General features: G+C 51.4%; 2 protein-coding genes across 2 annotated transcripts; both read right to left on the bottom strand.

Moving 5' to 3' along the window:
• Positions 1-7,383: 7,383 nt before the first annotated feature.
• Positions 7,384-14,883, bottom strand: TXN2 (thioredoxin 2). The gene is made up of 4 exons (XM_048956604.1): positions 14,830-14,883; positions 14,505-14,716; positions 12,607-12,730; positions 7,384-8,104 (listed from the first exon to the last, which is right to left on the bottom strand). Exons 2-4 carry the CDS (start codon positions 14,714-14,716, stop codon positions 7,988-7,990), a joined length of 453 nt encoding a protein of 150 aa, XP_048812561.1. The 5' UTR covers positions 14,830-14,883; the 3' UTR covers positions 7,384-7,987.
• Positions 14,884-16,288: 1,405 nt separating this feature from the next.
• Positions 16,289-25,637, bottom strand: FOXRED2 (FAD dependent oxidoreductase domain containing 2). The gene is made up of 9 exons (XM_048956579.1): positions 25,479-25,637; positions 24,713-25,234; positions 22,853-23,104; positions 21,902-22,171; positions 21,005-21,171; positions 20,184-20,349; positions 19,442-19,683; positions 18,407-18,577; positions 16,289-17,351 (listed from the first exon to the last, which is right to left on the bottom strand). Exons 2-9 carry the CDS (start codon positions 25,219-25,221, stop codon positions 17,086-17,088), a joined length of 2,043 nt encoding a protein of 680 aa, XP_048812536.1. The 5' UTR covers positions 25,222-25,234; positions 25,479-25,637; the 3' UTR covers positions 16,289-17,085.
• Between the last annotated feature and the right edge of the window lie 32 nt (positions 25,638-25,669).

Below are 25,669 nucleotides of genomic sequence, written 5' to 3'. Positions count from 1 at the left end.
GTTTTTGGGCATTCCCTGCTGGAATGCACTACATCTCAGAAAGGGCAATATGTACACCCTCAGAAAATCATTTTTCCACAGAGAAGTGATGGAGGTTGTTGTCAATGTGGAGGCTCATGTTATAAGCAGGAGGCACAGGACACTGACAGTCATGTATTCCCATGCTGCAGGGGACCTCACGTGGAAGGCAGTGCAGGATTAGGGCCCATAGCTCAGCACCCAGCCTGCCCACATGAATTCTCTCTATAGGATGGAGACCCAAAAGCAGCCAGCAGCAATGTGAACAGTGCTGTGTACCACCTTTGCAAGCGTGTTGTTGTGCCATTTCTTTTCTCCTCTTACCCCTTCCCCTGAAAATAAATGCTCAGTTGAAGGGGGAAACTGCCACCCTTCAAAGCACGGAAACTTTTGGCTCACGAGCAACTGAAAAAAGGGAGGAAAAAAACAGTGCAAGAAGCTGTGAGCCTCCTCCCACAGCACTTGTGAAGCCAACGAAGAAATCTCAGAACAGAGGCTTCGTCAGCGTGGAGCAATCTGAGGTGAGCTTCCAGGCTCCTGCAGAGCAGGGCAGGTAACACACAGCTTTTTATGGCGCTTTTTTTTTTCTTTTCAATATCTATTTCCTCAGCAACAACCACAGCCTTATAAGGGCAGGAGCGCAGCACTGGAGGCTGCGCGGAGGTGGGGCCTCCCAGGGTTGGAGGCCGTCCGGCCCTGACCTCCTTCCTGGGAAAAACCCTGGGAACCCTCCTGCAGCCCAGCTGCTGGAACGGTCAAAACTGCGCTCCCCTCCCTTCTGCCCCGCTCCTCCCTGCAGAGCTGCAGTGAATCGGCTGCTTTCTGCATTTGGGGACTCTGTGGGGATCTGGGAGCGATGGGTTCACCGTCCCCCGTATCCAACACGGGAAGCCTATTCCCATCTGGTTGTGATAGCGCTGAGAATCGGAAGAGAAAAAGGATGGGAAAGCAAACAGCCTCCACCCCACGTGGCCCATCAGGCGCTGGCGAGTGTGTGAAAAGCTGCAGCTGGCAAATGGTGCTCAAAGTGCTGCCTCCCTTGCCAGCTTTGGGATCCCCCAGTGATGCCATACGCGTTGGCGTTGGGTTCGTACAGCCCAGCCCGACCCATCCAGCTCTGCACGCTGGTTGCGAACAAGACTAAACACAAACATGCTGAGCATGTCACTGTCATCAGATAAGGTCGCTATGCACACAGCATTCCTAACATGAGTTCATTAGACCGAGGACACGGAAAGTCAAGGCAGCAGATCACGTACATGAGGTGGCTGGACTGGAGCAGGGGCACAGCGAGGTCTGCAGCTCTGGTGCTGAGCTTGGTGCCAACCTGCAGGACATCACGCCGGTTTCTCTCAGTGGGCAAAGAAAAGAGAGGTGTCATGGCACCTACCTCCTCAAAATGATACTGTGTTTTGGGAAAGGGCAGGAGATGAGCCACCTCACTCCTAAGCATGCCATCACAGTCACTCCTTGGCTGTTTGGGGGCTGCATCAGGCTCTAGAGAGGCTGAGCAGCCTTTCCTTTGGGATGAGTGACTCGGGTTAGGTCAAGCTCCAAGTGAACATCCTGTTCCTTCTCAGCCTCAGAAGGTCAGGGCTGTGGTTTAAAAACTGTGCAAAGCCAACCCAAGCCTGGGCAGCCCCGGAGGAAGAAGTCCTCTTCCCTCCTCCTCCCCTCCCTCCTCTGACCTTCGCACTCCCACTGCCAGCCCCGGATCTCTCAGTTCCATTCAGCTGGAAAGTGGCCCGAATTGAGAGGAAGAGCTGTGTCTCCAGCTCAACCATTTCCTTGGTTCGGTCAAGTGCCCGGGTGCTAGAGAGGCGTTGGATATGCACGGTCATGGGAAGGACTTTTCAGTGACAAACCACACAAGGACTGAGGGAATGACAGACCTGGGAGACCAAGAAGCCTCCATTCCAGCAATACCATGAATTAATTTATTTAATTTTAGCCTGTGTACCCCATCATGTCTAGACAACATCTTTTTCTCCCAGCAGCTCTGCCTCAGCAGTTGCAGGTCCTCTCCCCCATTGTTACTGGAGATGTTTACCGGGTGGATCTGGTCAGGTAGCTTCTCCATTACTCACCTCTCAGCTATTGCTGTGCTCCAGTGGCTCGAGCAGAGGGAGGCGGGGTGTACTGGGCAGCAGCCCGGGCTGGAAGACAACAGAGATCATGTTCTGCTTCGGTGATGCTGCCTGAGGGCAATGCATCACTCCTCTGAGGTCATATCTGTGAGCCACAGCCCGTAGAGCAGAGTGAAAAGAATACCCACTTGTGGGCCAGAAGTGGTCTGAAAGGAGGTAAGTGGGAAGGGAGACCTCAAAGCTTTTACTCGCTGGCTTGGGGACAGTGGTAGAGAAAATGACACAGAGCTGCAAATCAGCCATGCCTTCTGTGGTATCAGGAGCACGTTTTGATAAGCAATCCCTCAGCAGTCTTCATGAGAGGTGGGACATAGGACAGGCTGAGACAGGCTGTGGGCTGCAGACTGAGGAAAGGCACCACATGATGTGATTCGAGGCTGCCAAGCAAGAGGCAGGGACAGGGCACCCTGACTACGTCCAGGGTTGAAAACCCCAGGGGGTCTCTGCACCAGAGAGGGCCTGGGGCACTTTGGTACAAGCCATGTTTTTCAGATGCTGTGTAGATACGCATGGCAGGCTGCGACCCAAAGAGAAATCTGAGTGTGCTGGGCCTCGGCACAGGTGAAGCGCTCAGAGCAGGACAAAGTTTGTTCCCCAGCTATAGAAGGTTATTGCACAAATGCAATAAAACAGGTTTTTACTGTAAGCAAAGGATGAGAATTACCAATTGTTGGTGTCAGCTGGCTTGCTTATTCTGAAACAACCCGTGGTCTGCCTTAGATGCCACGAGCAAAAAGAGGTTGGGATTAGGCTTGAAAAGCAGAGCTTGTTCCAGGAATCAGCATCTCCTGCTACACCCTTTAGTCAACCCCAAAGAAAGGTGGGGAGGTGAAATTCAGGCTCAGCTCAGCCTCCTCCAGCAGTTCCACCTCCGGCCCAACAGAGCCCAGCAAGGATTGGATGGGACTCGTGTCTGGATATGGTTTAAGGTTGGAAGGGACCTTAAAGACCATGGAGCCCCACCCCATGCCGTGAGCAGGGCTGCCCCCCACCAGCTCAGGCTGCTCAAGGCCCCATCCAACCTGGTCTTGAGCACCTCCAGGTATGGGACACCACATCTCTCTGGGCAGCTGTGCCAGTGCGTCACCGCCCTCATTGTGAGGACTTTTCCTTATAGCTAATCTAAACCCTACCCTTTAGTTTAAAACAATTACCCCTTGTCCTATCACTCCACGATACAGAGCTCCTCCCCAACTTCCCAGAGGTCCCATTAGATACTGGAAGGCTGCTGTAAGGTCTCCCCAGAGCCCTCTCTTCTGAGAGGATCCAGCACATACATAGAGCCACCATAAGCCATGGGACTTTGCTCTCTGCCCATCCCTTCCAGCTCTGCCACCTGGCACATCTTACCAAGCTTATCTGGTTGCATGCCCTCCTCCCTCCCCAGCTGTACCCCACGGGCCAGACTTTCCTGCTTCACCCCAAAGGCTTATTTTTGTTATTTTAAAACAAACAGAGTTGTGTCTGTTTTGATTTCCAGCAGGAGGTTGGAGGGAGGTCAGAGCAGACATCTGGTTTGGAGATAACATTCCCATCTAATTAGCAAGCCCTGAATAACGAGGGCCTTCCTGTCCCCCCCTCCCCCTCCCAGCCCTGACCAGGAGAGGGCAATGCAATGGGGCCAGGGCAGAGCAGGAGGACCTGGCCTGGAGCGGCCCTGATGGATGATGTCTCATTTCCACAGGCATCCTCCATCTCCACGCAGACACCAATGGCAGGACCCCAAGTGTGTGCTTCCAAGAGTCATCACAAACTGGGAACTGAACTTGAGCTGCAGACTGGGGAGTGGGGAAGGGGAAGCCCAGAGAGGAACAGAGGGCAGGGGGAAGTTGGGCGCCCTTGCTCATGAGTGCTGGAGGAGCCCAGCAGAAGGCTCAGCCCCTTGAGAACGAGGCCAGCGAGGGAGGAAGAAGAACTTGAAGGTTTTGTCTTGCAGCTTCCTGCCAAAAGCTGGCACGGCCCTGAGATCGTGGGCTCAGAACAATGAGGCCTCCTGTCACAGCAGCTGCTACAGCCATCACCTGGGGAGCTTCCTGCCACGGGCCGGGGGCAGGATGAGGGGTAGCTCCCAAACCCTTTCCTGCAAACTGCCACAGCCTGATTTACGCTTGGCTTCATCCCTGCCACCCCCTCTCCAGCACCAGGTGTCCCACGCTCAGAGAAGAGGATGTGGCTGCTGAATCTTCTCCAGGCAGAAGGCACTTTCTTCATCACTTCTGGTCGCCCTGCAGGCAGCAATTCTCCTGCAGGCAGCAATTCTCCTGCAAGCACCTCTGGTACATTCTCTGTACCCGCACCGCTCGAGCTTCAGCACCCCAAAGCACTTTGCAGGTGCTCCCTGGCTGACACACGCTGCAGATGCACTGCTTGCAGCCACCGCAGGCCTGGCACAGTGCTGCCGCCGGCTTCTTTTCATGCCATCGTGCCTTTCCAAAGCATTCATCTGCTGGTGTGAGGCCGCCTCACGGGTGAGTATTTTTAGAAAGTTGGAGCTAAGACCATGCAGTCACTCCTGAGCTATGCCAGGATGAAAAGAAAACAACTGCTGCTGCCTGAACAATGCAAGCATGGAACAAAAAGCCTCTGCAAATGGGATTTTTCAGCATCACTCAAAAGTGGCCTAGCTTTGAAAGATGAAACTTGTAGTAAAAAAATAAAAATATAGAGGCTCCCAGCGAACAGAGAGGGCTTTGACAATTTACTTAAAAAGCCAGATTAAAGCAAAATGGTGTTATATAAATACTTGCAGGCGTGCTGCAGCCTGCACGCAGCACAGCTCTGCGTTTGCCCTGCAGCTGCTGTGCTGGCCAGGCTGCAGTGCGGTGCTCAGATGCAGCGCCTCTGCCCCAAGGCACAGCCTTGTGCTGGGGCAGTGCAGGACTGGTTATAGACATGCACCTGGGTGGGCTGCAGAGGCAGGCTAAGGAGATGGGGCACTGTCCTGTGAGCCACTCTGGTCTGGAACTTGCATCTTTTGTACTGTACCTTATCTTTTTGCTTAGGATATTGCAGCTGTCCGAGCTGCAACTTGTTGAATTTACAGGAAGCCAAAACCTACAGCACAACCTGGCAGCACTTCCACAGAATCATAAAAGTTGGAAAAGATCTCTAGGATCACCTGGTCCAACTGCCAGCCCATCCCATCCCCAGCATGCCTAATAACCACGTCCCTCTGTGCCACATTCACGTGGTTCTGTAGGGACAGTGACTCCACCATCTCCCCAGGCAGCCTGTGTCACTGCAGCACCACTTTTCAGAGAAGAAACCTTTCCTCATATCCAACCTGAACCTTCCATAGTGCAACTTGAGACTGTTACTTCTCACCCTACGCGTTGGAATAGACAGTCCCAATGCCCCATCCCCTACCAACACATCAGGGGATCTCAGCACTGCACACCTCTCTCCATCATGAGAGCTTAGCAGCAGACGCAAACACCTTAGGAAAGAAGCAGCTCCCTTTGGGTTCAATGCAAGCCAGCAATGAGGAGAGGAAGAACTTGCTGAAAATTGGGTTTCATTGACCAGACTGAGGGCAGAAACACTGCAGGTGAACCTGGGGGGGGATTTTCATGCTGGGCTCAGAGAGCACCCAGGGAGGGAGTGGCAGGGCCAGCTCCGCTCCGACAGGCAGCGATGGCTGCACACTCCTAAAATAGCAGCCGGGAACATGAGAAGCGGAACGCTGCTGTAATACTTGGGTGGGAGGGAGTCAATGTTTAACAGATCAGGGCAATTTTGGATGTGTTTAACTCCAAAAGGGAAGAACGACATCCTTGCCCTTGGCAGCCGTGCAGTTTCTGAAGGATTGCTCACAGGGCACTGTCTATGTGGCTCTTCAGTATTTATCTCAAAGAAACAGTTGTGGCTTTCACATAACGCACCCTAGGGCATAGCCGAATGGGACACTGGCTCCACTTTTCCTTAGAAGGAAGTGATAAAATAGCTGATTTATACTGTCTCTTAAACACACAATGTAAAGCCACTATGTTTTTTCCTGTTCTGTGGGATGGCGAAGCATAAAAAGTTGGCTATTGTTGGGTACGTGACGCTATTCCCCTACTCTTCCTGCACATGCAGAAAAATGAGGATGGTCTTTACTAGAAGCGTTCACGGGGCAGCAGGAACACGGAGGTCCACCAGAAAGGCAGGGCAGATTAGAACAGGACACGAGCAAGCTTTGCTTCTGCGGTCTGCAGTACAAAAGCAAATGCCACTGCCTACTGCTCACAACGTACCAAATTACAGCCCGCTGACATCAGCGCAGGCAGAGCGCTGTGCAGGCAGTGTGCCAGGGGTGAGCTCAGCCCTGCCGGGAAGGCACCCACCTGGGGGGCTGCGCCGCTCCCGATGGACGCAGGTGGGAACACCGCTGCGGTTGTGGCGGGACAGGCAGGACTTGGATGGCTGCTTCCCCGCTCCTTAAAAGGCCGTAAATCGTTGGCGCAAAGGTGCAGAACAAACTCGCCTCGTCGCTTGGAACAACCGACGGCAGGGAGGCAAAATGGAGCAGAGCCAAGGCAGAGTTTGGAGTGATTGAGGGAAACGGGAGTGGGAAGGAAAACAAGCAAGCAGCTCTTACTGTAATGTGGCTGTTAAGCACATATCATGTCCTCATGCATCTTAGCCATGCAAACTGATGTAAAGTCTTACAGTGGGCTTCAGCCCCGGTGTTGTGCTCTGCCAGCAAGAGGGAACTGGGAGCAGGGCACTGCCAAGGGAAACCAAGAGGACCTTGAAGTCACCAAGCATTTGCAGGGAGGGAGAGCTGGGAAGGGCTGAAGGCTGTTGGTAATATGGGCACACAACTGCCTCCCTCGGTCTAAAGGTCAGGGCAATTAAGAGTCAGAAAACTGCCTTTGTCAGGGCTCACCCATGTGAGCAGACTTAATTATCTACACAGAGGGCAGCTCTCAGACAGGAAAAGAGGTGAGGAAAGCATGGGGGGCAATGAGCCACTGCACAAAAGAGGAGTGCCCTGCAGAGCCCGGGATCCAGCTGCACCCAGTGCGGGACACAGGAGCCCTGTGACAGTGATCCACTTGTTTTGTTTTTCAGAGCATTACCTTTTAGTAGAGATCAAGTCATAACCTGCACTCTCCCAACCCATCATTAGGAACCAGCCACTGTTCTGCTGATAGCGCCTCTCGCTTCTCTGGACAGATAAGGGGTTCCCCCGGGGTTTCGAAGAATCAAGTTTCATTCTCCAGCTAGACAGATGTGATGATAAAGTTCTCTTTATTACAGACCTACAAAAGGAGATCCATAAAATACTTCCATTTTCTCTTATAAAATTATGACGGGAGCCTGTGGGTTTGCAGAGGATTTGTACCTGTCCTGGGGACATCCAAACAGAGGGATCAAGACAGTTTCCACAGCCAGGGCAGAGGCATTCTCAGCTTTAAACCCACCCAGAGCAGATAAGCCTCCACATGTTGTGGAGGAGTTGCTCCATGCAGAGGAACAGCTGCCCTCTGCACTGGACTGTCAGATACTAGACAAAAGAAAAAATTCCTCCTCTTAGCTCAGCAGAAGTTCCACACGTCAGCAATTTGCTGATGAACACGGGCTCCTAATCCCAGCTGCATTCCTCATTTTGAGGATGAGCAGCCCTGCTCCTCAGCACCCTTTACAACTACTGCTGCTCAAGAGAAGGGGGGGAGCAGGAAGGAACAGTTACAAAACTGTCCATCTCCTAAAAATCCCAAACAGAAGAAAACCCCAGGCCGTACGAGGCAGGCAGCCCGCATGCTCCTCAACTCTCCTAGACAAGGAATGCATAACATGGACATATCCAGAGGCAGAGGTACAGCCACCCTTTAGCTTCAGGCTCCAATGAGTTTCTTGAGGAATGCTTCCAGCTGATCCTCGTCCTTTATCCCCACAAACTTATCCACAACATCTCCATTCTTCATCGCCAGCACTGTTGGCACTGCCGACACCTGGGGGCAAGAGAGACAGAAACCCATGTGAGCAGAGGCTGCAAGAAGCCCAGCTGCACCCAGTCCCAAATGGAGCTCTACAGCTGTGCCCATCTAGAGTTCCCTGCCACGGACAGGGAGACAACTGCAGCTGGCAGAGGACTGAAAGCTTTTCTCTTTGCTAAACTTTGCTTTGAACTGCAGGGACTCGACTTTCTGAAGCTGAGGGCATTTGGTTATAAACAGGGACGGCTCTGCCTGCAGGTCAGGGAGCTGATGCCACAGTGCTCAAAGCTGGCACATACCCTACAAAACGACAACTAGACAGAGTTCCTTCTCTCTGTGGCCTCATCTCTGCATTGCCTTATACAGCAGTCTGTGTTAAGTCTCAACTGCTTTTCTAGCTTAAATAAGACCCACAATTTAAAAGACAAGACCACACCTAATATAAAAGCAAAAGGTAAAGCTATTTTCCCCTCCAGTACAAGCTCGCCTTCCTTTTTATCCTATCATAAACAGACAAACCCAGGCTTTTACCAGGCTGCCTCTCTGACATGATGACCTTTAGACATTTTATGACCAGGGTGCTATTAGATAGAACCTGTATTTCTCTTCAGATAGCACAGGAGCTGAAGGAGGGCTCCCCACCCATGGGCAAGCAAGAGGAAGACTTTTGCCATCCTCCAACCCCCTGTGACCCATCTTTCTTCTTCTACCCCTACTGATCAGATAAGACAGAAATTCCTCCAGCCAGAGCCCAGGAGCCAGCTGCACTGCTCCAGGTGCTATTTTTCTCATCCAGAACAAAGTTTGCTGGGAATTATTGAAGAGAACAGCAGTGGAAATGATGACACTCCCTGGGGACCTACTGAGTGCGTGGAGACAGAAGAGACCTCATGCATGTGATCACGAGAAGGAGCTGCTGCAGCTCGGAGACGTGGTCACGGCACTGAGCAGACAGCCTGTTTGTCCCCACCCAACTCCAGCACAAAGCCTCTCCCCCCCAACCACCTCCTGTCCTTATCTCGCCCCTCTGCCAGCCTGTAGGGCCTTCTCTAGTGCACTCCAGCTGTCCCAGCCCTGCTGCCAGCACGGATCTGCCACGCTCACAAATCCTTCCTGCAGGAAACCCTCCAGAGGTCTGGCTTCTCTCCCAGCAGGAGGCTGAGATGAAAGGGACATTTTGTTCTTCCCTTCCCGCCTGGACCAGCAGTCTGTCCTCTGGGGTTTGTGCAGTTCCATCTGAGTGCATAGGAGTGCCGGGGCTGCTACCACCCTGCCAGCCCTGCTGAGACACAGGTTCTTCAGCTCCTCCTAGTGACAGGCTGAGGCAGGGCCGTGCTACTCTGATGGCAAGCTCCTTGGGATTTCAGGGATGAGGATACTGAAGTTGACTGGTCTCTTCCTGGCAAAGCTCCACCGAGCCTCCTGGATTGCAAACTGGGTTTGTAACAAGTACCCCGAGGTTACAGGGCCAGGAGTCAGTGAGATGGGTGAGAGCCAGCAACCCTGTGGAACCCTGCAGCTGCTCAGAAACAGAGTGCTTTGACAGCATCCTTCCTGCCATACTTGTATTTGCTGCAGGGGTTCATACTTGTTTTTGCTGCTTATGAAGCAAACAGCCTGAGAATTATAAAAAGCAAACTCTATTTTTACCTTCTTTTTTGGGGGCTTGGTTTGCACTGAAACTAAATAAACTCTCTTCTTCCTTCAAAGCATTTCTGAAGAAAAAGTCAGGCTGCTTTTGATCAGCACTGGCCAAACAGATAAATGTAAGCAGACATACAGGCTATTTGTGGCAGAGCTCACACTGAGGGAATTCTTTCCCATCTGAAGCTGAGGACACCAACAGCTGGGCAGGGGAAGGCCTTCACCCAGCCTTATGAACAAAGCATAGCAGGAACGAGCTCTGCCAACAACCAATGTCCCCATGTCCATCAGTCCTAAGGGCAGCTCATGTGCCCACAGGCAGCAGCAGGAGCAAGGGTTGCTCCTTCCCAACAGACACCAGGCCAAGGCAAAAAAGGAATGTAAGGAATTTCAAGAGAAAGCAAATTAAACAAAAACACTCCTCCCTTCCTGCTCCCAAGAGGTCAAGAGCTGGCTGGAGGAGCAGCAAAAGGCCACAGCTGGCAAGGAGAGGAGCAAGACAAAAGGAGGAACTCTCAGAGGTTCTCTGCATGCTGCACTACGTGGATGGAGGAGGTTGCCTGGGGCATCTCTGGTCTGAGGAAATGCTCCCATGTGTCATGATAGATGGGGCTGCTAGGAGCTAATGGCATGCTCTAGCTTCTCCTGGGGGCCCTCTCTTCCTCCCCCAACACCAAGGAAGCCAGTGGAAAGTACATTGTGCAATCAGGCAGCAACCTGGGGTGTATGTGTGTAAGCAGGGGAACGGGCACAGGTTGATGAGGCTTCCTAACACTAGCAGGGAGTTGTGAGAATGGTACAGACCCTGAAACAAAAACCTCAGCCTGTAGATATCCACTCTCAGATGGAAAGACTTAAAAACAAACAAATAAAAACTCTTTGACTCAGCCTCAGCGATTCCCCATCAGCTCTCATGCCCACATCTCTCCTGTAGGTGGCAACTTCCCAGTAGACAGAAAAAGAGCAAGCATGAGCATGGGGCACAACCTAAACTTTTGCATGAAAAGGATGCCTCAAATCATGAAGATCAAACCTTTATTTATCCTTTACCCATCACCAACACTACCTGGGAAGGGATTCAGCTGCGTGCAGAATGGTCAGGACCAGATACATGCATCACTGCAAGAGCAGAAGATGCAGAGACAATCCTGGGGTCCTCTTGCAAAACAAAACTTCACTGTGTCTGTATGTTAGGCTCCAGAAAGAAGTCAGTCCTTGCCTGCACCTACATCATCAGAGCTGAAAGACAGGCAGACCCTGCAAATAAATAGCTGTATGCCTACAGCTTCTCATGCACATTCAGTAGCCGTGCTTGCAGTAATCACACTTTACAGAACAAAGGAACTTTCAGCCTCTTTTTCAAGACCTTTCTTCCCATATTTGTATTCTGCTTGCCATTTTCCAGTCATCTGAGATCATCCTCCTGTAATGCTAGCTCATTCAGCCTACTGGAAGGCTTGGAACAATATCACAGTTAAGCTAATAATCTCCATTCTCTTCTCCTTAGGATGGTTGCAGCAGAACCTCCCCTGCACCTATCAGGATTACCTACTTTCTGACTACAGCAGAAACAGCCTCTTTAACCTGTTCTTACCAGCATCCCTGAGCTGCAGAGCCATCAGGCTGCAATACAGTGAGCCAGCACTCATTCTCCTTGGCTCTGGTGTGTCTGAGAACACACCGCTGCCAAAAACAGCATGAGAGGCTCTTGTGCTCAGCCCACGGAAGCTACAAGTGACACTGGTGGGCAACAGCTGAGAGGGCATTCAACCACAGCACCAGCAGGAAGTTCTCTCTGGGAAGGAGTGGGAGGAAACAAACTGCTTTGACTTCATCGTCCTTCTGGCACAGCAGAGTACGAGAACAGGACAGTACATCTCCTCCACACTTAAAAGTGATGGCTTGCTCAGGGAGCTGGCGTGCAGTTTGCTGGGCACCTCTGGAAGCTTCCTGTGTTAGCCTCAGCCACTGAGGGCACACACTGCCCTCAGGGGCAGGACTTAGCCTAGGAGAGGGAGCAGCTCTATCTGCGTGATATGCAAGTGAAAATGAAGTATTTTCTTACTTTCTTCTCTGTAAAACACAGCAGCAGGATACTCCAACTCAGTACACTGAACTGTTGCTTACAGGAAGCAGGCAGCACAGTCCTCAAAGGAATTTCTGCATTTCATAAACTGCCTAATCGCTGAGAGCTTAGAAGGGGGAGAGAATAAAAAATCAAATACGCCAAAGCTGTGGCCTTGTCCAGTCCCCCTCCTTGCTCCTCCCTGGAGCGAGTAGTGCAGGGACACGAGGAACAAGCACGTGAAATGCTAACACAGTCACTGAGGTCCATGCTTGTCACGAACAGAATGCACACTCCTGCTGTGCTCAGGTGTTCTCTGACCTGAGTTCCATCTGTCCAAACAAAGCCTACGGCATCTCCTTGTGATGCAGCTTAAGGACAAGACTCTGTCACCCAGCAAGAATGAGGAAAAGAGAGAGAGGAAGGGCTGCCTGCATGGAGAATGGTATCTAAGAGTGCAACAGCCTGGGGCCTGTTGCTTCATGCTCCCACCCTACACCCAAGCAACCTGTGCACAAAGTAAAAATGCTGCACACACTGCACTTGCAGTGATAAATTTCTGTGTGGCTGAGAGGACACACAGATTTCTGTGTTTCTGCAGATGGGGATGCTAGATAAGAGCAGCAGAGCTGGAGGAAAGGCACACAGTGAAATCCACTCACTAGAGACCGACCAAGCGGACCAGGAGCCAGCAGGCAGAACTGGGCTTCCCCTCCCCACCCAGACTATGCTGTGCTTACATCCCCTTTGCAGAGGAACATGCCCTGCACCAACAGCATCAGCAAGCTTGTGCTTTTCTGGTTCCTACCTCGTACTCAATCGCAAGGTCTGTGTGATCATCGATGTCCACTTTGGCCATCACCACTTTCCCCTCCTGCTTGGCCACCATCTTCTCTAAGCGGGGGCCTAGGATCTTGCAGGGACCACACCACCTAAGGAGAAAGAGGAGAGTGGACATAAAAAGAGGCAAGTGCAGCAGCAGCTATAGAAGCCTGCCTGGGACCTTTAGCACTGTTTCATCTCTTCTGACCTCTGTGCCACAGGACAGTGGTGGCACTTCAACACTGAGTGCACACATTAACCAGGACCAGCAGCCTTCGCTGTCCTCCATACACTTCTCATCAGTTGCCCCTCCTCTCACGTGCTGTTACTCAGCTGATCACATCACCACCACGGTGCAAGCATCACAGTCAGGTGCATTGGCTCTTGCTGGTTATCAAACCATAGACTTCAGCTCCATATGGCAACCTGATCTAGTGCCAGATCTGGAGGCTGTGGCAAGGGGGTTGGAACTTGATGATCCTTGGGGTCCCTTCCAACACAAGCCATACTATGATTCTATGATATGCACTGCATGGCTTACAGAAATCCCCCATTAGCTTCAAAAATTAGAGGTGCAGCAGCTGCAAAAAGACCATAGCAAACGTGGCAGATTTTGCAATGTTATGTACAGGGAAAACACTCACAGCTTCCTCTAGCTGCACTGGTAAGGAAGATGTGAACTTCCTCAATTGGGGGAAAATGTGAATGGAAGCTCTGAACGCTCTTTCCATCTAAAATTGATGCTGTGGTGAGATTTGTTAGTTTCCCTCCACAAAAGGTTCTAGGCTTTCAGTTATTCGTCCTCTTCTCCCTGGATGATCCCTGTTAATGTAAATTTTGGCTTGTTCAGAGCAGTTTGAGGGCTGTTTTAACATCTGTTTGCCCAGAATCAGCCACAGCTGGCTCATATGACAGCACTACAGGGAAATGGAAATACTTGAATAAACTAAGGGAATCAGTATTGTTAATGAAGCAGATTACATCTAGGAATATTTTTACTGGCAAGAAAGTGACAGTGTTTTTACTGACCACAAATGCTGCTACTGGTAAAACAAAGCTGTTGCCAGTTTTTGGCATTTGTTGTTAAGAGCCCTGGTTCAAGAGCACAGAATCACAGAATGGTAGGGGTTGGAAGGGACCTTTGGCAATTTCCCAATCCAACCCCCTGCAATTGCAGGTTCCCTAGAGTGAGTTGCACAGGAAAGTATCTAAAGAGATCTTTAATATCTCCAGTTTGTGCCCATTACCCCTTGTCCTGTCACACCACTGAAAAGAGCCTGACTCCATTTATTTGACTGCTACACTCTAAATATTTATAAACAGTGATGAGATCCCCTTTCAGCTTTCTTTTCTCCAGAGTGAACAGTCCCAGGGCTCTTGTACAGGAGATGCTCCAGGCCCCATATTATCTTTGTGGTCCTTCGCTGGGCTCTCTCGAGATATTCCCTGTGGTTTTTTTTGAACTGACGAGCCCAGAACTTGACACAGCAATCCAGCTGAGGCTCCACCAGGGCAGAGAAGAGGAGGATAACCTCACTTAAACTACTGGCTGCACTTTTTGTAAAGCACCCCAGGATAACATTGGCTTTGTTGGCCATGAGGACACTTCTCACTGAGAAAACTTGAAAGCCATAACATGATGCTACAGGACCACACAAAGCACAGCGTGCACCCAGGGGCAGCAATATCATTTAGCGTTTTTAAGGGGGATTTCACCCCAGCAGCTAACAAAAGGTGCTACTGGAACTGCCCAAGCCCGGAGGCACCTGTTACAGGCTGACACAACACGCGGACCCAGTGACTTCGGCACGGCCACCCTGCCCTGGGGAGCTCTGTACTCCAGCGCCTCTGCAAAGCTCTGGCCTCGCTGTGCGTGGCACTTACTGCGCGTGGAAATCCACCACCACAGGCTTAGGGCTGTTCACCACCCGCTCCTGGAAGTCACCTCCATCCTGCACGTTGAATGCGCTGCCGCGGATGGCCGAGCCGCCGAAGGTCCGGCTGGATAAGCCCTGCGGGGCCAACTGCCTGGGCCCAAGGGGCAGCGGCCTGCGTCCCAGGGCCAGCAGCCGCCGCAGCGCCAGCCTCTGGGCCATCTGCGAAGAGAACGGAGGGGACGTGAGGATCACGGAGACCCCGCAGAACTCCGAGTTCCTCCCGCCAAGACGCAGCCCCACCGCCTGCACGGCCAACAACCCCAGGCCCGCACCTTCCCGGCACGGAGGTGACCCCTGCCCAACCCCGCTTCCGTCCAGCGGCCCCGCCCCCCAGCACGCTGATTGGCCTACCTAGCCGGAGCGGTGGGCTCTTACTGGCTGCTACGGCTGTCAGCTAGGGAGGAGGATGTTGCACCGCAAGGGCGGATCCAGGGTGACGATTGGCGGAGAAGAACGCCAATCAGCGCTCAGGTCCCACCCCCGCCGCGGGGCGCGCTTTTCGCACGTGGCTCGAGGAATGATGGCGCACCTCTGGGTTAACGTTACGATGTTTGTTTTTTTTTAAGCTTCGTAGGAAGAACATCGCCATACAAAACGCGTTCGTTAGACAAGAGCGCACAGCAGGCAGTAACTCACTTTAACACAACTTACACCTAAGTACAGTTCTGCAGGACAAGGAATGGTGTCGGTGGGTGCTCCTCTCCTGCGGCTGCAAACACAGCGCCCCTTCCAAAGGGATCCTGCCTGCCAGCTCCAAGGCGGCGGGGTAGAAATAAGAGCTGCCGTATTTGATCAGCAGTGCATGAATAACACAGACCTGCATTTCCTTCTCAGGATCTACTGGCACCACAGAACCAGGCGGCAGCAAAGCCTCTGACATCTGCTACTGGATACAACCCTGGGAGACGCACATGGAGCACAATGGAAGAGTAAGAGGGCAACATCTCGTAGTCATTTTTCTAAGGAGAACCACAATTTAAGGCAACGCATTCACTGTGGATTTACAGTCTGCAGATCTCTTGTGGGAATTTGGGGAGGTGAGAGAACATCAGGAGCGTAAGTATCAGCATACACGGCACACAGCTGACTCCCACTGACAGCCAGCTGACCTGGCTCAGCTGCTCTTATCCTTCCCTGGATGAAGCCAAATAAAAAGCCCACAGTGCCAAGGCTGTAGCAAGAAGCTTCTGATGCTGATCAACACCAACATCATTTCTCCTGTCCTGCATGTCTGAGCAGGTATGAGCATCCTTAAGAAGCAGCACCTCTAGCAAGTACAGTACATGCAGATAGGAGCAAGAACTCATTTATCGTCTCATCCACTTCTGTTGCCCAGCCTCTGCAAACACAAAGCAGAGGTGGTAGGAGCTGGAGTTTCACTGAAACAGCTGGACTCAAAGCATTGTGAGAACTTTAGGTACAGCCCTACCATGATCCAGGAAGCACAGATACAAAGGTGCTATAGAACTGGAAGATGTGTATGGAGATAGAAGTCTATTCTCTCTCACTGTCTCTATTGCCTAGAAATCACACAGACTCAAGGTTGAGCTCAAAACTTCTCCTACTTCGCAACTCCAAGGCCTTGGAGAGAACCCCCAGGAACCCACAGACTGACAAATGTGAATAGTAGGCAAGCAATAAAGTGCAGACAACCAACCAGTCAATGCTTGTTAGACGTCAAGATGACTGGAGGGGATAAAAAGAAATAAGAGAATGAGCACTTTAACAACATCAAAGTTCACCCAAAACTTTCTTGATGGAACATAGTGCAAATAGAAAAAATATTGGTCATGCTTTGTCAAACACAGGGGTAACATTTCAGGTTTTTTGGTGTGGGAAGAAAAAAAAAAAATGTTAGGACAGGAGGGTCGAGTTCAGTGTAACTGTCTCTGTCCTAGGTGTTCTAAGCAAGCTATTCACCCCTGCAGAGGGAATGTTCTGAATTGCTCTGCAGGAAGTGACACATTATCCTATTCATACCATAACTAAAAGCCACCACCTCTCTCCACTCAAGCTTCGTGACTGCCCTAACTCAAATGCAGGGAAACTGCCATGAAGTTTGTTTGGTTTGAAGCACCACGTCAGGATTCAGCACGCAAACAAATCTTCAAGTACACAGAGCATCCAGTGACCTGAAAGCTTCCACCAGGCTGAACCAGAACATAAGCCAGTTCCCTCGGAAGAGGCAGGTGACAGGAATTCCTAAACTCTCCCTTTTTCGACCCCTGGACGTCGCTGTAAATTACTGGTTTACTACAGAAACACAAACACCATCTTCAAGCAACTCTGAACTCCGCCAGGACAAAGCAGGAGCCTCAGCATCACTGGATTCCAGGCTCTGACTTATCCTTCAGAGCACGTTGGTCCTTTTTGTAACAGCAAGATCTGGGCAGGTCTTTGGCAATTCATGATCAGTGGAAGGGGCTGGGATGTAAAAGGCATATAGGAGAGGGAAGAATCCTGCCGTGGATCTCTGTTACAGTATTGTCACAACAGCACCTGTGGATTTCCACGTGGTGTGAGAAATTCTAAAATTCATCCTTGGCATGAACAAAATGGTGCAGAGGACGGAGTGGTATCACATGATCTTTCAGCAACTGGTCTTGGGACCCTTGGCGGCTGTCAGGGAGTTTGTCACCTGAGAAGTCCATGACAGCATGATCCTCCAGCAGGCCAGCATCCACCGCGTGACGCCGGAGCCTCTCATTCCCAATAAGCCCCTGCATTCTTGCATACCCCTGCTGACAGAAGGGAGGCAGCTTCTGACGTGTGAGGGCAAAGAGGAAACAGGATTCTACCAGGAAAAACATAAAAAACAAAAATCAGATTCACCAGAGAAACCATTTAGAGAACAATTCACATAAGTTCCTGAAGACACTTAGAAAAGAAGGCAGAAAGGATCAGGGAAGAGTGGAGTTTCCCACCTGGAGCTTTGCACCAGGGTTGCAGCAGAGTAACTGACTCAATGCTGCATGTATGAGGAGATGTGGATTGGCACCTCCAGTATACACTGACAGAAAAAACATTTGAGTTTTCAGCCCTCTGTCATCATATTCATGCCAGAGAACTGGCTGTGTGCCATGTTCCCCCATTAGGTTGTCAGACCAAAAAAGGAGGCAGCAGAGGTTCTCCAGCTTCCATATCCATTTTCCATCCCCATTTTCACTCATCTCCTGCTGGAAACAATCCCACCCGGGGTAAATGAGAACAGATCAGGCATCTGATGGCAAAAAGGAACATCTGGATAATGGAAGAACAAGGCAAACTACAGCTAGAAAGGGGACTGAACCAAATCTCATATGTTCATGAATCCAGGCGCAGTTGGGTCAGTCTTTTTGTGGAGGTGAGCAAGAGCAAAGGCTATCTGGGAACGTACACACAGCACCAGCACTTTCTCCTGTTTGTACAGCTATTTATGAGGGTGGATAGTGATAGGACAAGGGGGAATGGTTTTAAACTGAGACAGGGGAGGTTTAGGTTAGACATTAGGAGGAAGTGTTTCACACAGAGGGTGGTAAAGCACTGGAACAGGTTGCCCAAGGAGGTTGTGGATGCCCCATCCTTGGAGGCATTCAAGGCCAGGCTGGATGTGGCTCTGGGCAGCCTGGTCTGGTGGCTGGTGACCCTGCACACAGCAGGGGGTTGAAACTAGATGATCTTTGTGGCCCAGGCCATTCTATGATTCTATAATTCTACTGTCTGGGGAGTGCATCAGAAAGGTGTCACAGTGAGTGTCAGCGCATCACAGGGAAATCTCAGTTATCTGCAGAAGAGATCACTCCTGTCACACGTCCCTCGCATCCCCCCTCCTCCTCCTCCTGCATCCTCGACCCCGGGGGCTCCAATTACCTGCAAAGAAATTGCGCAGGTCAGTGCCGAGGCAGTTCTCCAAGAAGCGCCTCAGTGGCAGGATGTGAGCGTTTGGGGCTGTCCAGTCTGTCAGAAAATCCTCCACAATGTGATGGATGGCATCCGGGCGGGGGAGAGGCAAATCTGGGGGATGAAGTCTCATCTCACGCTCTGCCAATAGAATATTAAGGGAACCTCTCAGAATCAAAACTGCATTAAAAAGGGCTTGGAAAGCAGAAAGCAACTACAGCAGCTGCTCAGTTTTTGTTCTGACCTGCTAATCCCTACCTTACTTTTATTTACAATCCCGTGTTAGCTTTGTCCTGAAGAGCCCTGCCACCGCAGAGCTGCCCCTTATCGCTGACCACAGTGTTTCCTGTCATTTCACTTTTTGCTCCTGTTCTCTCCGGGTACAGACTGCCAGCCAGGCTGAATTGTGTTCAAGCTTTAATGCTGCTACCAATCATACTCCTTTCTGGGGAAGTCAGGGCAGACCCTGAACACGAGGCTTCTGGAGATGAAGATTCAGAACATGCATTTCCCAAGGAAATGTGTTCTGAGTGAGTTTGCTGGATAAAATATTCATCTTCAAATGTTTTGTTTCTGGCTGCTTCAATCACTACGTAGCCTCTCGGACCTGATGGGGCCACAGAAAGCAACCTCCTTCTGGCAGGAACACAAAACAGCCCAACTCTGACTGTCAGGACTCTGCAGAATGCAAGCACTGCAGGCTGCAAAGGCAGGCAACATTCATCACTGCCTCATGACTCTGGAGACAGCATATCTGTTTATTCATCTTCTCCAATGTGAGGTCTCCAGTATAACCTGCCCCATTTTGGCAGGACTAATGGAAGCTTCTTTTCTTCAGCTCACACAGTGGCAGCAAGCGCCTCACAAGATGGATGTGAAGGTAGTAGAGGAGGAGATCTGCAGCATGTTCCAGTCTTGCCTCATACCCACTCTGGCTCTCAACTACCTTTATCTCTCTCTATTTTGCTCTTATCAGGTAATTAACAGAGAGGCTAGAAAGCTTACCTGTAGGGAGGCGCTTGTAGTAGTAAATAACAGGGTGCAAGAAGTTGGATTGCCAGGCATGTTGTGCCTCTCCCACAGCTCGGTTGTAGTAGAAGACATCCTTGTCATCTCCTGAGAAGTTCCTGCCGTACTCCATGACGACAACAAACAGCCCAGCAGGGGCTTTTCTCCCTGTCTGTGTTTCCAGCTCAGCCAAGATTCCAACTGGGTATTCTTCCAGGTATTCAAACACTGTGGCATTCCTACGAATTGCAACCACAACCGTAAGACCTTTGCTGGAGAAAAACCACCTGGGATCCAACACTCCCTCAGCAGATTGAGGCTAAGGCCAAAGAGCCATCAGATAGCTATCATTTTTAGTCACTACAGATTTGGGCTGGGCTTGATGCAGAGCTTACAAAGGCTGCATATACTGTTACAAGACTTCATTCTACTCCCAGACTCTGAGATTCCTCTAACAGTGCCCAAGGAAAGTTTTTCCCTAGGGAGAGTGAAAGAGAACAAAAACTCCGAGCCTAGCAGAAATGCCTGGACCATCTCAGACTTTTAAGAGGAAATAATTTGCAGAACTGGGGACAGCAGCACCACTCATGGCAGCGGTACACGTTTTGAGGTATCTGCCTGTGTGACATCAATGGCAGCAATGCAGCAACTTTTGTGGTGGCACCAAAGGCAGCGACAGTGAAGAAAAGGAAACGAAACAGTGGAACACGGTGCTGGGAATAATTGCTCACTCACTCACTCTCTCAGCAGTATGATGTCAGCCAGGACACTGAACATCTGGTAGAGGCCTGAGGCCTCGTTCACCCGCTTGATGATGGAATTGGTCAGCTGTGTAATAGGGTAGACTGCGGATGGCCAGGGGACACCATGGTGACGGTTTTCCAATAGGCGGTGGACTGCACGAGCTGAGACATTGAGAGAAACAAAGACAGCTTATTTAAAAATCCAGCCTTGCACATTTGGAAAAAAAAAGAAAAATCCCACTGCTCTGCTGCACACAGATCCTGGCAGGATACGATAAAGAAGCTTAACTGCTCATCCCGCCCAGATTGCTACCAGCTGCAGTGGAGATGCCCTCAGAAAGCTGATGTGATGCTGAGTGGCTGGTAAGGGGGCAAGGGGTCCCTGGGGTATTTCATTTCTTCTGAGCAGCTCTATAATGATAAGGATGAACGCACACACAAACAGAAATTCTCCCTGCTGCTGAAAGCTGCTGGGTTTTAACACGGCAGCACAGACCTCTCACCCACAGCCTGCCACGAGGCACAGCATCTGGCAGGCAGAAATTTATTGTTACATAAATAAGAGACGGCGGGCCAGAGAGACACAAGACAAAACAAAGACAGACAATCAAAGACTTCAGATATGACCCCAAGGCGCTTCCATGGCCTCTCCTCCCCGTCAGACTATGCAGCTGCATCTTGGCTATGTTTTGTTATTCTTACTGCCAGCACAAGATGAAGGGTCACCCTTTTCTATCTAGCACTAAGCTATGAATTGTTCTTTGGAAAGCAGCACTGAACCCCAGCCCCTGCCCTTTCTATAAGCCCCAGTACTCACTTGTGTACCGGAAGCCATGGATGAAACCCCCAGCAGATTTCCTGAAGTCAACAGAGTGGCTAGCAGTGCCAAGAACAAAGAGCCCTCGAGTGCCTCTGGACTCGTAATTGGGTTTGATCTGAGGATATTTGCTTTTATTCCCTCTTCCTGGCATCATTCTAAGGGATCTGATGTGCAAAACAGAATAGCAAGCTGTCAAGAAGGGTAGGGGTGGAAAAAGAAAGAGGGCTTCTGATAAGGCACATATCACACGGCAGCCACAGCAAGACACTGCTCCATGTTTCTGTTGCCTTCAGTGGAACTCACTACTTTCCCAAGAGCATAAGGTCAGCAAGGATCCTCCAGAAGAAAAGGGCACACCTCTCAGGGTAGCTGTGGCCACCATCAAATACCAGCCTGAACCACTGACAATGAACTTCAGGAGATAGCAAAGTTAGCAATACCATTTCAAGCTGAAGAATACATTAGGATACAAAGGTGAAACAAAAATTGCATCTTCAGAAGAAAAAAAAAAAAAAAAAAAAAAAGCAGATGAAGCTTTTCTGTAGCAATCTGCATTTGTACCATCCTCACTTGAAAGAACGCTGCCTTCTCTCGATTTGGCAGGTCCACCCGTTGAGCTATGAAGACACAAACTTTTCCTAAAACATCCAAGGCCCAGCACTGCCACCTGCTCACCCCTACAAGCTGTCAGTCAGAGGGCAGCAGCACACATTCCTGCTGTGACACAAACACAGGACTGTGCAGCACCAGGTAACCTGGAGCACACGGAGGCCTGGGCAGTGCTACCAGCAGAAGAGCTGTGATCACGCTACCTGGCCTTCCCCTCCTCCTTGCCCTGGCCTGTCAGTCTCTTGCTATAAATACATTCTTCCCTAGACACTGGTTCTGCCTCACCTGTTGTAGATAGAGAAGTCAAACTTCCAGCCCAGACAGCGGATGACACGGTCATATGGCGCGCGAGTAGCAAAGTTATCCAGTTCATCCTGAGGGAGGGTGATCCCATCGATGCCTGCGCTGGTGTTCCTGTTCTCCAGGTAGAACCGAAGTGTGATGTGCAGCTTCCCTTTTTTGTCCTTGACAATAGCTAGATCTTCCAGGTCACCTTCCAGAAGTCCATCCAGAGATTTCAGCTGGTAGGTATCCAGTAAACCATTGTTAATTGCTCTGCAAAGAAAAGGGAATGAAGAAAGGCTAACGGGCACAGCTGGATCCAGGGCTTGGTCTCAGCCCCTGAAAATGGGATGAGCTTACCGGGTGAGCCTCAGAGCTTTGGTGACACTGCTGATGGCTGTGTCACTGATCACTGCCACTCCTGTGAGCCCTCAGCACGCTCCCCAGCGTGCCTTGTACAAATGAGAGGGGAGCTCTGCCTCCTCTGTCCCTGTTCCTGAACACTCATTAATGCCTTAATTTTCACTGCATTCCTGCTGTGTACAGCAGTGCTATTAGCCCTGCTGAAAGACAGACAGGCACAGAGGGTGTACACAGCATGCTGACAATCAGCTAGGAAGCCCGCAGCAGAACAATTAACCACATAGGGGTCTCTGACCCCCAGGCTCTCTCTGATCAGAGAGTGCTGCCCTTGCATGATGCAACCTCTGCTTGCAATCAAGGAAGAGAGTTCAAAGGACCAACTCAGGAGCCAGCACTTTTTAATGACACAGAATCCATGGGAACATCTTCCTGTTTCATACTACTCAGCAGCTGCAACCTGGGCTGCTACAAACCAAGGACCTACAGGTAAAAGTACTCATGTTTCCTCCTCCTCCTCCTGGTCTCCTGAGCAAGCAGCAGCTCTCAATTGTTTTTGTTCTAGCTGCCTTAGGAAGAACAATAGTTTCCTACCTCAGATCCCCGACGTAGTGAGTAGCCCAGGAGAGGCGCACGCGGGACCGGCTCACCATGTGGATGAAATTTGTGACACCCAGAATGTTCTCTGCCGTCTCAAAGGCTGAGTTCCCTCGGCCCAAGATCAGCACGGTTTGACCGGCAAAATCCTCCGGGTTGGTAGACACCGTCTCATAACCCTCAACATACTCTGAGCCAGGGAAGTTTACCACGTTGGGGACCCACGTACCAGTGGCAACCAACAGACAGCTGCAAAAAGAGGAATAGCATTAAGGAATACACAGGAGTCACACTGTTTTTCCATCTCACTGCTCTTAACACAGTGGAAGTGACTCCTACAGAATCATAGAATGGCCTGGGTTGAAAAGGACCATAATGATCATCCAGTTTCAACCCCCCTGCTATGTGCAGCGTCGCCAATCACCAGACCAGGCTGCTCAGCGCCACATCCAGCCTGGCCTTGAATGCCTCCAAGGATGGGGCATTCACAGACTGGCCAGGTTGACTGGTGCTGCATACATTCCAATTTCAGTAAAACTTCCCCCTGGCTTCACCTAATGACTTGCTCCTACCCTTCCTGTCATTATGGTGACGAGGAGGGCTCCTAATGGCATTGCGTGTAGCAGAAGTCAGTGTGGACACAGTACTTACAAGCTTCACTTATTTCCTAACCTTCAGTTCTTTGTAGATGTGCAGCACTACTACACATGCCGTAGTATTAACATGTTTCACAGGTGGATGATAAGCTGCTTAAAAATTACTTTGTTTCAAAATGTGTGCTGCCTTTTCATGCAACGGAACAAAAAAAAAATTTTTTAAGAGGGATTTTAAAACGCTATCAAATTAATATGAATAGGACTTGCAACAATGCTAATTGTTAACATCAAATGTAAACACAGCAGTGTTTTCATAGCTCTCTGTAAGAACGCTTGCCCAAGTATTACAGGAATTACTGCAATTGATAAGGAAGCAGAAAGCAGCAGAACTGAGAGGCAGTGTCTGCTCACACAGCTCCTGAGAGCAATTTGCTGACGGTGTGTGGGTGTCCCATGCTGAGCTCTGCCCCCTCCAAGCCTGCCAGCCAGCGCACCTTCAAGTGACAGTCAGTGTGACCGGCTGTCGTAGATCTGAGGCTCTCAAGAGAGCTGAGAAATACACTCCATATGCTCACATGAGTAACTCCAAGATGATTTTTAAGAACATGGTTGAGTAGCAGTGTGGGATGTGTGTTTGAGCATGACAAGAGGCATTTGGGGAAGCTTATAAGCTTCACTGGGACTTAAAATCATAGAATTCTTAAGGTCGGAAAAGACCTCTAAGATCAACTAGTCCAACCATCAACTCATCACCGCCATACCCGCTTTCTGCCAAAGACAGAATTGAACATCAGAGACTGCGTGTCTTGGGTTGAAAGGAACCTGAAATCACCCAATTCCAGCACAGCCCCCTCAGCCCTATTGCTCCCCAGCTCCCTCCTGCTGCTTCTGAATTGAGCAAGGGCCTCAACAAGGTGGGCCACGCTTTTCAACTCAGCTTTTTCCAAATGTGTGTGGATTAACTGAGGTGAAAACAATCCACTCCACCTTATGTACCGACCAGCCTGCGCCTGATCCGCCAGCCCCTCAGGTGCCTGATGTGAAGCATCACCGAGAGAAGCACCACGCTGCCAGGAGCTGCTACTTCTCCCCAGCACCCCGCTCATCGTGGCGATGCTCCAGCCTCGGGCTAGGCTGCAAAATCTCCACTTCAGCAGGCGCTCAAGCAGGCTGCGATCAACCTGAAGCAGTGGGCTCGGACAAAACAACCTTTGATTACTCCACAAACGAAAAGCCACGTGGAGAACCGCGTGCCCTTTACCTGCACTTGTAGCTCTGCCTATTCTGGTCGCTCAACACAAAGTAGTGGCCGTTCCACGCCCGCGGATCCTTCTCCAACGTGACGTGAACGATGGCGGTGTCGTATTGGATGCGCAGCCCTAAGATGGCGGCGAAGTCCTCCAGGTAGCGCACCATGGCGTCGGCGTGGGGGAAGAACTGCTTCGAGTAGCGGTGGAACAGCAGGCGGGGCTCGTGGCTGAGGAGCGAGTTCCAGTCATGCCGCAGGTTGAACTCGCTGTTGGACTTGCCCGTGTGCCGCTTGTTGATGCTGATCAGCTTGCGGTGCCGGGGGTAGATGGCGAAGAAGCTGCCGGGCGCGTGGCTGCGCTCGAACACCACGTAGTCGCGGCCGGCCCTCTGCAAGAAGTAGGCGGCCTGCAGGCCGGCAGGGCCGGCTCCTAGCACGCAGTAGTCGTGGTAAAGGAAGGCGGCAGCGCCAGCCGCACACAGGGCGCTGAGGACGAGGCGCGGGAAGAGGCCGCGGGCCATGGCAGGGTGGCGGCTGCCGGGAGAGGAGTGGGAGCGTCGCGGCGCGCAGCACGGCCAACATGGCGGCACCGCCGCCCCTCAGCGCCCGGCGCGGGCCGGCCCCGCCCCTGCCGGCCGCCGGCCAATCGGGACCCGCCGTTCCTCACCTACCTGCTGCTCCTCACCCTCCCGCCCCACCCTCACCCAATGGAGTGCGGGGCGTGGCTGCCCGAACGCCATGCGCGCCGCATCCGGCCGCGTCCCTCCCGCAGCCGCACCTGCACCATGGACCCGGCCCGCGCAGTTCCTCTCGCGCCGCCGCGCGCGCGCACGTCTGCGAAGGGGAAGGGAAGCTGCGGGCGCGCGCCAGGCCCGCCACAACCCCGCGCCGCGTCACGTGACTCCGCCTCCGCGCTGGACCACGTGGCCGAGGGCGGGGACGGACCTTAAAGGAGCAGGCACCCCGCCC

Source organism: Lagopus muta, chromosome 1, assembly GCF_023343835.1.
Source record: "Lagopus muta isolate bLagMut1 chromosome 1, bLagMut1 primary, whole genome shotgun sequence".
NCBI classification, from domain to species: Eukaryota; Metazoa; Chordata; class Aves; order Galliformes; family Phasianidae; genus Lagopus; species Lagopus muta.
The sequence above is the reverse complement of the archived record's forward strand: the minus strand, read 5'-3'. Positions and strand labels throughout refer to the sequence as shown.

What these genes read in the sequence shown, in the direction of transcription:
- TXN2 (XM_048956604.1), bottom strand. Translation starts at nt 14,716, where the DNA reads ATGGCCCAGAGGCTGGCGCTGCGGCGGCTGCTGGCCCTGGGACGCAGG. An exon ending in GTGGTGGATTTCCACGCGCA is followed by an intron (nt 12,731 to 14,504) that starts GTAAGTGCCACG and finishes CTTTCTCCTTAG; the next exon opens with GTGGTGTGGTCCCTGCAAGA. An exon ending in ACCTTGCGATTGAGTACGAG is followed by an intron (nt 8,105 to 12,606) that starts GTAGGAACCAGA and finishes TCTTGCCCCCAG; the next exon opens with GTGTCGGCAGTGCCAACAGT.
- FOXRED2 (XM_048956579.1), bottom strand. Translation starts at nt 25,221, where the DNA reads ATGGCCCGCGGCCTCTTCCCGCGCCTCGTCCTCAGCGCCCTGTGTGCG. An exon ending in CACTACGTCGGGGATCTGAG is followed by an intron (nt 22,172 to 22,852) that starts GTAGGAAACTAT and finishes TTTTCTTTGCAG; the next exon opens with AGCAATTAACAATGGTTTAC. An exon ending in GACATCATACTGCTGAGAGA is followed by an intron (nt 19,684 to 20,183) that starts GTGAGTGAGTGA and finishes TGCAATTCGTAG; the next exon opens with GAATGCCACAGTGTTTGAAT.